Source organism: Hippichthys cyanospilos, chromosome 4 (genome assembly GCF_059441005.1).
Source record: "Hippichthys cyanospilos isolate Australia breed blue-spotted pipefish chromosome 4, RoL_Hcya_1.0, whole genome shotgun sequence".
Lineage (NCBI taxonomy): Eukaryota > Metazoa > Chordata > Actinopteri > Syngnathiformes > Syngnathidae > Hippichthys > Hippichthys cyanospilos.
The window spans coordinates 21334528-21347404 of record NC_142372.1 but is presented as its reverse complement, the minus strand read 5'-3'; the positions used below and the strand labels follow the sequence as shown (position 1 = coordinate 21347404).

The window sequence follows — 12877 nt, the reverse complement described above, 5'->3', positions numbered from 1 at the left end:
CTATGTCTTTTTGAATTGTACTTTGATCGGCATTATGCTCGGTGACTTTGATTTGCTACTTGGAACTTGCACCTGTTCAACACATTTGGGATGTTGACATGCTGATGTTTAGTTAGCATAGCAACTCAGTTATGCTTCATCACCCCCTCCTAAACGTTACTGATTTTTGCTGGGGGTTTTTTTTCAGTCAAATAAATAAAAGGTCACGCATGTGCAACCACAGCCATTAGTCGTTGCAGTGGCGCCGCTGTCCACATGACTCCCGCCTGTCCGAGATTTGTGAGAGTGACCGGCTCCATCACACTGTGGTTCCCTTCCTCTTCCTTTGTTTTCATCCTGTTTCCTTCCTCGTTTTCTTAGATACTATGCCCCCATGTGGAAGTCCAAACACAAAACAATACTGTGAAAGCAACACACTAAATATACAAATATGATGACCTTTACGTTTAGAAGCTGGTATTTAGAATTGTTCATTTTCAGAATGGTGTCCACAGTGCACTAAAGACAAATACGGGACAAGTCTACCTCCAAACTAACTTTCCAGGAGAGGAATAAAAAAAAAAAAATGTGCACAATAGATTACGTTTTTGCTGCATGTACTGTATTAGGTGGCAATGTATATGAATGAAGTACGGTACACTTGCCTTACATCAAGGACATCTGCAAAATACAATAAGCAATGCAGTATTTTTGGACTTTTTCAACACACCCTGCAGTCACGCTTGCGTATACACACATGCACATATATATATATATATATAAGTGCAACTTTCAGTTTAGAATAACGGGCAGCAAAACTTTAGCTGCACATCACAACATCCATTCAGCATACACTTTTATATCGGGAAAGCAAATTGACTTTGTTATTCATATGCAACGACACAAACGCTTCGGATGACACCAACATGTTCTGTGACACAAATAGTTACTTTTGAGATATGTACTGTGAATTCTGAGTAAGATCATTTATGCAGGGCAAACAGGATGTTCTGCTGTTTGTGCAGAATGATTTGAAATATGAGCTTACCTTTGAAAGTAATAAGCTTTTTTACTTCCTGTAAATTTCAGTTTTCATCTGAAAGATTTACCAGTGACTGAGAAAAACTCAAATGCAGTTTGGTTCCATTTGATATTTTGGAACATTTTTCCAGGATTTGCATAAATAATTCTACATAGATGCACTCCTACCAACAATTGAAGAAAATTAAGGAATGGCACAAAATGAAGATACCATTGTTGGGGAGACTCCATGGAACTAAAATGGTGTAAATCATATTTTTGGCGCCCCGGCTTTCCAAAAAAACTTGCATGGAAAATATATTGGCCACTCTAAATTGTCATTAAATGTGATTGTGAGTATAAATGGTTTGTCTATTTATGCTCTGCGATTGGCTGGCAACCAGTTCAGGGTTCAGGGTGTTCTGGGATAGGCACCAGCACGCCAGCAGCCCTACAGAGGATAAGCAGCTACAGAAAATGGATGCATAGATGGAATGCAATCTTTGTGATATGTTAAATGATTTCGTTGTTGTTTTCGGTCCACATATTACTTTGGCCATTTTTTTTTTAAAGGAAATGACAAAATATAGTTCTGTGCTTTTGATAGGTTAGAGGAGCTCGCACTGCTGACACTGACAGGCTGTGTCCAGATAACTATTTTAGAGATCTATACATACAGTAGTTCTTAACATTAATATTTTATCTTCCCATTGTTACCGACCTTTGTAGACGGGAGGCTGGCATGGGTCCAAAGGTCTAGCAAGACATTCTGGCTAGCACCCCTCCATGTTTTCATAAGAGGGCCCCTGAGTCTTTCCAGTCCAGCCTATAAGAGCCTGGGAGTATTTGTGTGTGCATGTTTATATATGCATGCAGGCGTGTGAGGGTGTGCGTATGTGTGTGGGTCAACTGCCGCATTGGTGGGTCAACACACAGTCCGCCATGCCTCTGGTCTTGAGGAGGGCCATTAGGGTAGTGATAAAGGTGATGACATGATGTTCCTGTGGCCCCAGACTCCTCGCTGCTGCCGCAGGGGCACTGGGGAGCCTGCGGGTCTGCCCCCGGACAGACATGGAGACGCAAGGACGGCGTTTATTTTGGGAGGCGGTTTGGTGCTGGACTCACTGTCTACACTCCCGCTAGCCTCTATACACCCCACCCATCTTTTCCCACACTCAAAACACACACACACACACACACCACCTTATCACTACCACTCACGCAACAATGTTATCGTTGGGCGACTGGACTGACAAAGATTCTGTTAAAGGGTCAGTTCACTCAAAGTGGACGCAAAACACGCAGATCGGCCGTAACATATGCAGAGGAGATGCCTTGCTAATGGCAATAACGGGTTTAAAAGAAGTGCATTAGTACGTGGAGCATTTTAGAAAAACTGCTGCAAGGCAACGTTTATATTCAGACACCACTGTGGGTGTTTTAAAGGGTCTTTCTGCTCACATTCGTCGGTGTCAAGCCACTGAGTTGACCATTAAAGAATATCATTGTTTTGTCTTTAACAAGACAACATTAGCGTTGATGTCCCTCAACTAAATGAGTAGACAAGATGTTTTCAGACGGATGCTCCATATCATTTACATCACATCTTTATTGTTTTATTTCATGTTCATTTTCATAGCCTAAATAGGCAGTTATACATGATACATACATGGCTGTCCAAAAACCTTAAGATACTAGACTTGGAGTATGATGCAAGTGTTTCTACCAGACAGTGCTTACTTTACCACTCTCTACATCTACTTATGATTGACTTACAGAAGGAAACACATTTTGGATAGATGCCCAGAAAAGCCAGCTACTCCCCAAGCTTGCTCCTTCAATGATCCGGTCTGTCAGTCACTGCAACATGACTCCCATGGCTTCAGGCAGATTCGGAGTCCACTGGCGACAGGACGCACACACACTACCCAACATGCCACTGCCATATGATGAGGCTGCTGACAGTAACATTAAGAGCTCTATATTCATAGACAGAGAAATTGCACTTGGGTGTAAAATCCAGCATATCTTGATTTTCGTGCTGACGCAAGGCATTATGGAATACCAAAAGCCTTGGACATTTTCGTGGCTGAAAGTAGACTAAACTCAACACCTGCTGGAATCATGGCCGACTGTTGGTGCAAGTAGTATTGTATATGGATTTTTGGTGAATTTGATGAGACAGATTGGGTAGATAGACCTGTGTGGTGGTGTCATCTTCAAATTCAATTCATAAATAGAACAGCGTGCATCAGACAAGGTTATGAATTAATTATCCATTCCTCCATGCTGCTTATCCTCATGAGGGTTGCGGGGATGCTGGAGCCTATCCCAGGTGTCTTCATGCAGTAGGAGCGGTACACTCTGAACTGGTTGCCAGCCAATCACAGGGCACAAACAAACAAACAACCAATCACACTCACAATTACACCAAAGGACAATTTAGAGAGATCAATGAATTCCATGCTTGATTTTGGATTGTTGGAGGAAATTGGAGTACTCGGAGAAAACCTACACAGCTACGGGGAGAACATACAAACTCCACACAGGAAGGAGGCTGTTCGACTGTCTCCACTTGATGGCCATGGTACGCTTGTGTTTTTTTGCGTCTGTAATGGGCAGTGTTTTTTTGTTTTTTTTTTACAGCCTTACACTTTGTTCATCAGAGATGTTGATGCTATTGAACGGCCTGCATTGATACGGATAGATACCTGAGGATGAGAAAGGAGGACCGTTGGCACGGAGTGTGGATTCAGATTTGAAAATTCGAATCGGCACTTGAAAATGAAGTGAATCTAACTCTCTGGACATTCTGGGACCAGAGAATCAAACTGCTTTTTCATGTATGTATGTCACTTGTTGGCCAACGTGACAGCTGCTTGTTTACTTTCAAACCTCAATTGTAGCAGACATGTGACACCATGCATAGCGATCTTGAAAATCTCTCATCTACCAGTGAAAGAAGACTTTAAATCTCATTTTTAACTTTATCTGCTTTAAACAAAGAGGCACAAGTATGTATGTATTTATGTATGTATGTATGTATGTATGTATGTATGTATGTATGTATGTATGTATGTAGGTATGTTTTATACAGAATGTCACAGTTTTATGTTGTGATATTCTTTTCGTATTATTGCCCATGTTTTTATGTTATGTGCTATTAAATTGTGTAATATGATGAGGATTATTATTATAATATTTTTAGCTTTGAGTTTTGAGTACCGCTCATGGTGCTACAGATCCTATTTTGTCACAATGTAGCTCACATGTTTTATGCAACTTTAATTCTTCATGTAAATGTTCATTTTTTAACTCATGCACAAAATTAGAACAGTTGTACTATTTGCAGCATTGGATAGGCCATATGAATGTGTATTTGGTACAGCACGAAATCTTTAATTGACACGAAAAATTGAAAGATCAAGGCGAATGATGAACTGAATCAGATTTATGAGTCAAGTAAAAATATATAGCTTACATAATATACAGGACAGTGTCGGTATCCTATGCAATGTAATGTAATATAATGCAATGTAATGTGCTGTACATAACATAGATATTTTAAGTTGTTTCTAATACTTTGGTCGCTTTATGAGATGGCCACGTTGTGGAAGTATTTTCTCTTTTCTTTTAGTTGATTTGGTTCCAGCGATTACCGTGATGTTATTTCCCCTTGAAGCAAAGCAGGATGTTAAGACTTTTTAAGAGTTGAGAAACTTGAAACCCTTGGCGCCACTAGTCAGTCCGTCTCCCCGCCGCCAAAGCCTCCAGACTGGCAGATGATGACGGGAATCAGCCAATGGCTCCACGCAGCGAGAGGGAGGGAGGGAGAGAGCAAGGGAGGGAGAGAGAGAGAGAGAGAGAGAGAGAGAGAGAGAGAGAGAGAGAGAGCGAGAGAGAGAGAGAGAGAGAGGGAGAGAGAGACACACACACAAAGAGAGACACAGAGACAGAGCGATAAGAAATGAGAGCATGCAGCGAGTGAAATCGAGAAGATTTCAAAATAAAAGCATTACTTACGTGTAAACAATGCTGCAGGTCTTGTCGGAACAAGTTACCGCAGAGATAAATGAGTCCTACAAATGTAAGTAGGCCTACGACATTTCCATACCAACAAAACATGTGCCATTGCAACAGAATGCTCAGAGCATTTTTTTTTTTTTTTTTAATTTTTTTAATCCACATCCATTTTCTATAGCCACTTATCCTCGCAAGGATTTCAGGCTTGCTGGTGCCTGTCCTAGCAGTCCGAGCCGCCTAGTCGACGGGGAACCCTAACCACAAACCTGAACTGGTTGCAAGAAAATCACAGGGCACACAGGGGCGAACAACCAGTCATGCACTCGGTCACGCCTAAGAACAATTTAGAGCGTCCAATACACCTGCCATGCATGCTTTTGGAGTGCGGGAAGAAACCAGCGTATTCAAAGAGAACCCATCCGGGCATGGGGAGAAGAAGCAAACTCCACACAGGAAGGCCAGAGCAGGCTGGAATTGAACTTCTCTCTCAACTTTAAGACAGAGGTGCTAACCACCTTTATAATGTCCTTGTTTTTCATACAAATATGTATAATATGAATTACTTTGCCATTGCATTTGATGTAGCTGGTAATACACTGCATTCCGGGTTTGGGCAATACCGGTGCCAGAGGGTGCTATAGCCCTGCCAGAAACCAGTCCTAGTTAATCCTCTCCAGCATTTAACTTGTTGTTTGAAAATATATTTGAAAAAATAATTTCTCAGCTTCCCCAATGTATCAGTCAAGCTCCCTCTAGCTCTGGGTGAGAAGAATCCTGGAGCTGTACCTGGTGTGTTTTAATTTCTAGATGAGTTTGGGTCACATTGCTGCAGAATGAAGGGAACGCCAATGTAAACCAAGTCATACAGGAAAGTGAACTAAACAACTACTTAGGGTGCTGCAGCCACCATCAGTATTTCCTGGGGTAATATTTATTATTGTACTTATTTATTTGTTTGTTTGTTTGTTTATTTATTGTTGTACTGACGAAGAACAGAGTAACACACATAAAGTCAAGGTATTTTGAACAATTTTGCATTGTTTTGGACGTAATTCTCAAATTTTTTATGCGTCGAAAACAATTTCGGGTCAAAGAGTTTTTTTGTGCTTTTGGATGTTTAGAATGTTCGAATGATTGAATAAAACTCGACTTGCAGTTTTTTCCCCTCTTTTCCTGCTTTACTACGTAATCCATTCCATAATCAAAAAGTCATACAATTGGTTAATAACACTTAGGCCATTGTTAATTTAAAGTTATTCATAATCAATAAAACTGCGCACCAAATCAAATTTCGCTCGTTGGAAGGAATTTCCTTTATTCTGAAAATACCTGCGGATCTAGACTCTTGTTCCTATGGTAGACTTGACGCTGCGTGTCTCCAACGCATGCTGGTGTTTTGAGTGCGCGTGTGCCCGGGGAGGACTTGCATGCAAAGAGCTTTAGAGGAACGACTTCAAATCAGTATTCAAAGAAAGGAATCTATCAAAAAGACCGCGGATTTTGCAGCGGAATTATTACGTGATTCAGGTCTACTGGGGATTTACGTCGGAGTGCAAGTTTTCTTTTCTACGGATGGCGGAGTTTCCAAAGCGGGAGGCAAACTCCTGACAGCCTTTTGAACGTAATCCTGCACTCATGCTGTTATATGCCGTCAATTGAATTGATAGTGCACCTGGAACTATGGTTGGTGAAGTGTGCGTGGAACTCCACGAGTTCAGGCTTGATTGAGTGTAGTTGTTAAACGTTCAAAGTGTGAGTGTTTCACGTGGCTCTGAGATGTCGAAGTGAACGCTTCCCCTCCAGAGTCCCAAATGTTGCTTGAGAGACCGAGGACGGCCACCCCCAGATGCGCAGTTTGGGCGCACCGCGCTCCATCCGCACGTCTCGGGCGCCGAGTATAAAAAGCCCATGTGGCACCCTCCGAGTGCCGGACGGGACCGACGCGACGCATTCGGAGCGGTCTAGGTTGTCGTATGTTCAGGTCGAGACGCTCCGGGCTCGTACGGCGACTGTGGAGAAGCCGTGCGCTCACCCAGGGCGATGGAAGCGGCCGATCTGAGGGAGGATGCCGGTGTGGCTCCGGGCAGCCCGGAAAGGAACGGGGACCGGTGACACGCGCCGGGGGGGACCCCGCGGCGGACTCTGGTGACAGGGAGGAAAGTCATCAGTCAGACGACGACCAGGGTGCCGCGGGCTCTGGCCGCGGACAGGAGGCGGACAGGACGGTGACGTGTTGTTTGTTTGGGGAGTGGGATCTCAGACCTCGGAGCGCCCAGGCGGTCCCCCAAAAACACAACAGGGCGCCCTGTCAGTGTGACCTCGTGAAAATTGCCTACGCTTTTCTCAAAAGACTGCCGGAGCGAAGTCTGGATTCTTTACTCAAGGCTGTGGAGTCCAAAGGAGGGCTGCCGAGCGAGTGTGTCATGGTGCCCGGCACTGAGCTGCGCTTCGGGGACCATCACGTATCGCCTCAGTACCTCCTGGCTCGGATGTACCGTTGGAGCGACTTGCCGCCGTCCGCCCGGCTCAAAGTATTACTAGACTGCCAAAGTTTTGAAGGGGGGGACGCTGCAACGGTGTGCTGCAACCCTTACCACTACAGCCGGTTGTGTGGGCCAGGTAAATGCCTGTCCGTCCGTCCGTCCGTCCATCCATCCATCCATCCATCCATCCATCCATCCATCCATCCATCCATCCATCCATCCATCCATCCATCCATCCATCCATCCATCCATCCATCCATCCATCCATCCATCCATCCATCCATCCATCCATCCATCCATCTATCTATCTATCTATCTATCTATCTATCTATCTATCTATCTATCTATCTATCTATCTATCCATCCATCCATCCATCCATCCATCCATCTGACGTCAAACCATATCTTGGTGGTAGGGAGAGGGGGGTCTGATGCGGGCTACGTCCCAGCGGGCCTTTTGGGACCCCATTTGGTGAACCTTGTAGTCAGCCCCACAGCTAATTTCAATGACACATGCCGGAGCAGTAGAGTTTAGCGAAAGACATCACACTTCTGGAAAGCCGCTTGATCATTTACCTGGTATTTAATGTCCATATACTAGTGTCACACTGGAATTACTAGTATTCAAGAAAACATCAATATGATGCACAAGATTCAACTAGTTGCACCAAAATGCACATCGTATCTCTATAAATTGCAGTTGTTCTACTTTGTGCAGGAAAAAAAAGCACTGGAAAAAAAATGCTATTCTTTATGTTGAACCAACTTTAAAACATGATTGACGATTATGGTCACAATTTTAGTCAGTACAACAAAGCAAGCAAGTAGTTTGCTCCAAAGCAATTTTCTGAGTTGTTTTTACTTTTACCTTTATGTTGGGGGACAATGTAAAGGACAATGACTTCTGGAAACTTATTCATTCGAGGTTAAATGCGGGAAAGCCAATTTACAGCAAAATTTATGGGAATTTGTTGCTTTAAATTTTTTTTAGGTCACCTATTTTTTTTTAACAGTGCAGTAGTGTTGAAAACATTACTAGTAAGTCTCAGTTGCTTTGTTAGTGCACTAAATTGTTTTACTGGTGAAACCAAAATGCATACTTATAGATGGACTTTGTATTGGAACTAAAAAGTATTGAATAAATGCTCAACCCTTATCATACACAAGCGTTTTTTTCATTAATGCATGTTGTTGCAAAACTACCAGACACAACCACGTCTCTATTTTTCTAAAGGAACTTTACTTCCTAACATGCAAACACAACTGTTTCAGACTGTTATACTTGGCTCTTAAAAAAAACTTGCTGGCAATTTGATCCGATTGAAGGTCGGTCTCCAGTCGCAAAGAGGTTCTGTTTTTTTCTCCCTTTCTGCCTCCCTCTGACAAGGAGGTCTTCTCGTTATTTAGGTGAGGAGTGCCGATAATATACAGTTTGCATAGAGCTGGCGCCAGACTGACTCGCTGGGTATCTGACAGACGACTCGGCAATTACTGCCTGTTCTCTTAAAGGGGCCACACACTCTCTGTCAGTTGCGTGTTGAAGGGATCGAGCCTGAAATATGCAAGAGTTGTGCTGTTTTCTCTGAGGCAATATTCCTATTTGATTTCAATAATGATTATGATAAACACGGACTGCTCCATGAAGCAAAACGCTGTTATCATGTGATCATTTTAACCTTCTAAATGTTGGTGTGTTTTGTTCCAGAGTCACCTCCTCCCCCATACTCAGTGTCCCATACAGATGAACGCAAGCCACTGGGTGAGTTTGGCAGCAGTCACACGTCAAAGCAGTAAATGACAGGTGTCGTCATCTTTCAGCCAGAGCAGCCTGACACATTCCCTTCTGTGGTTGACATCATGGCTTGGAAGTGAAATTACAGGTTGAAAAATAACCTTTGACTCAAGATGAATCTGATGCATAATCACATCTTTCCACTCAGTCTTTAGAAAGGCTACAAAACTATATTCTAGTTACAAAGTAACTTTAACCAGTGACCCATCGGCTATAGAAAATGGCTCGTTTTAAGAATGAGCCATGAGCACACGTGATGTCATTTGGATTGATTTTGCCACTTGTGTCAAATTGTAGAACGGTGATGCAAAGCTGTGTGCGGCTTGAGAAAAGTTTTTTGCCTCAAGCATCAAGGCGATCCTAAATACGCAACATCATTTGTGTTTAAAGATTCACTATATTGCACTGTATTGATCCGAAGATGTCGCCGCACTTTTTTTTAAAATTATATGAACTTGATGGGAAAATGTTTCTAAATGTATTCCTACACAATCATTTGTAATTTGTTTTCCCTTTTTGACCTTTTCCAGACTCTCTACTGTCTTACACTGAAACTCCGCCCCCTCTCATCACACGGACCGACTACACAGGTAGAGTAATTTTAATTGAATTTATTCACGTTTGTCCACTATGTCATGGCTGTGAACTTGCATTTGTTTGTGTGTGTCTGTCACGTAAATGAATTTGAAAGCATCCGCCGGAAAATATGCCTGTGTGATTTGTGTGAGTTCTCCTCCTCCCCCATCTGCGTGGAGTGATAAGTTATGGCGACGTTGCAATGTTGTGCCTCCTTTCCTATTTTCGGAGGCTGTTAAGATAACCCAAAGCCTGCGGCATAAAGCGTCTATTGTCAGCGAGGCATGGGCGACTTTGTGGGGTCTGGGGTCTCTCACTACACTGATGCTGCAAAAGTAGCCTTCCACACCCCCTTTCCCCATCTCCCTTTTCCTCTCTTAACCACAGCCAAATATTTTACTGGGATGAAGTTGCAATAAGATCCCCACGCATACACCCAATCCCTTTTGCTTTTCCAAGCGCCCATCCCCCTCTTTCTTCCCTCAAATCCCTCCATTCCTCTCTGCAATTGAGCAGTGGAAAGAGACTTGTATTTTGGGGGCGGGGGAGCCTGGCGGTTGTGATCTGGCTTAGGTGTAGAATTTGTGTGTGTATATATGTGGAAAGGGGCAGCTCAGGGTTGCGCTTGGCCAGGAAACAGCCCCCTCTAGATGATGACACCGGAGCTTTATTTGTATAAGTGCTAAGGTTGGCCAGAGAGGTCCGTTGTAGTATTAGGAAAAAAAACAAACAAACCACGAACCGACTCGATCACGTTTGCCTGATTTGCGAAAGTTTGCTGAAAGAGGAGGGGTTCCGTGAAGTCCGTGTAGCGTCGTCACGGCATCTCAGACATGTCCAATGTACAGCTGATGTCACTGTCTGGCCTTGTTGTCATGAGTGTAGGCGGCCGCCTGTTGCTGGGTCGTTACGGATCCTCGAGTCATTGAGACCTCCCTCTGCATAGCTTGCTGGTTTTATGGGGTTTTGGGACCAGATATCTATGTCCTGCGGTGTCATGTTACATAAGTGGGATGCCAAATGTTTTAAGTATGTAGCAAGGTTTTTCAGAATTTTTCAGCTCGGCTAGAAATGTGGCTCCACGGTTCGCACGTTACGGAATTGTGTCTAGTGCCATAACATACTGAACATATTCACTGGCAGCCATGTTAAAGAATTTGGACGTTTCCAAGACCTACACGATGTTGTGTTCAATGTCGCCTGGAAAAAAGGTGTTGATGCAATCCGCTGGTGATCAGTAAAGTTGTTTCCAGGATTGAAATTTAAAGTAGAGTCTCAGCAAATGCCCATTAATAAACGTAGTTGACTAGTTGAATTAATACACATCCACCCAACCAATGGAAGATTTATGACACACTTGATTGATTTATTGATCATAAAAACTTTTACGCAAAAGACATATCATCAAAATCAAAATAAAATATCAGTACATCTTTTCATTTCGTGACCAAAAGGAAACAATGTTTAAAAAATATGCAATAATTACTAGATACACAACAAGCATAATCTTTACACCTTATTTTTGTCATATTAATAAAAATAAATTAGGAACTTCCATGTAGAAATTAATATATAATAGAACAATAAATATTCAGTACATCTTATTTTTTAAGAATATAAATTATGTGCTGTACAAAAGAAATTGAACAACTTATTAATACAACAAAACAATTTATTAGATCTGATTTATTTTGTTAACATACACTTTCAAAAGGTGTGTGTGTGTGTGTGTGTGTGTATGTTTGCTTTAACTTAGTAAATTCAATGACACGCTTTTGATTGAACATTATTGCACTGGCCTTTTTCCATAATAACTTTGAACTGTTTATAATATGTGATCACAGGAAATAATGTTGCCCGCTGCTCAGCACGAAGGGAGCTGCGCTAGTTTGCATGTGGTCCGGCGTTTAACGAGCATTGAACGGCTTAAACCGGGCCTGCGGTTCTCAAGTATGCCATAGCAGGACTCATCCGCAACAGCTGTGAGGTCCTCCAAGCTAATTTGACATCGTCCATCCAATGAGGTCTACTTGCAGACTCTTTTCGGGTGAAATTGGGTATCCTCTCATTCTCCGCCATATTTGGGATTTTCGTCAAGTGGAACACATTTGAAGGGACAGGGAGGGGCCGCTCTGATTGCACGATAGGAGAAGGCTGCTTTGACACACCCATGCCGTGCACCCCCTCCGTCTATCCGCGCCAAGCTGCGCCTGTCTACTAAATTGCCAAATCTCGGTCTGGCCACACCCGACCACGTCTATGCCTCACCGATCCCGAGACCCGGGCTTGAGTACGAAAATAGGGCCCTCGATTTTAGTTAGCCAATAAATTAGCTTTAAATCCAATTTCTGCCATCTCGTCTCGTCAGTGTATCAACACATCTGTCGTTAGTTTTCAACCAGTCTCTCTCCCACTCTCTCGCGCAAGGCAACAAACAGAACTCGTTTGACTTTCTCGCCATCTTAGCTAGGGGTGCAGATAAGGTGAGGATTTTTTATTTACCGCACCGAAAGGTGTCCTCCAGATTTTACCTTCTGCCACAGTGCACAGCAGGATCTTGCGTAAACAATTTTTCAACTAAAAAGAGAAACATTTCAAAGTTTTAGGTGTTAAACCAATTCAGTCAGCAGGCTCTCAAGTTCAACAAACTAGCCCTCTTATTCCTACGCCTTACGAGCCTTTGTGTGATTTGTGACAATCGTTTCTGGTATGGTGTGACCAGTGTATTATATACATGATAACCGTGCATGTTCACTTTCTGTTACAATTACAGACTTAAACAATTTGAAGACGCCACTTTAATCCCACTTCCTACTCATTTGCGCGTTGGGAGAAAATGACTAAATAAGAGACCAGCGATATTGCTTTCTGAACTCCCAAATTTTAGATCCACGACTCCCTCTCTCGCTCACTATAGCTCATTGTCAAAAGCTCTTGGTGTCAATAAAATAAAATACAAAATGCTGCGACAAATCTTTGAATGATTTCGGAGGTTGACTAGCGG

At 42.9% G+C, this 12877-nt stretch overlaps 1 protein-coding gene across 1 annotated transcript in view; it reads left to right on the top strand.

Moving 5' to 3' along the window:
- Positions 1-6428: 6428 nt before the first annotated feature.
- LOC148424984 (SMAD family member 6-like) overlaps positions 6429-12877 on the top strand; it is a 21011-nt gene continuing 14562 nt past the window's right edge. The window contains exons 1-3 of the mRNA XM_088414050.1: positions 6429-7641; positions 9211-9264; positions 9828-9887. Of these exons, the coding sequence (XP_088270176.1) occupies positions 6996-7641; positions 9211-9264; positions 9828-9887 (760 nt within the window). The 5' untranslated portion in view covers positions 6429-6995. The remainder of the gene's footprint in view (positions 7642-9210; positions 9265-9827; positions 9888-12877) is intronic.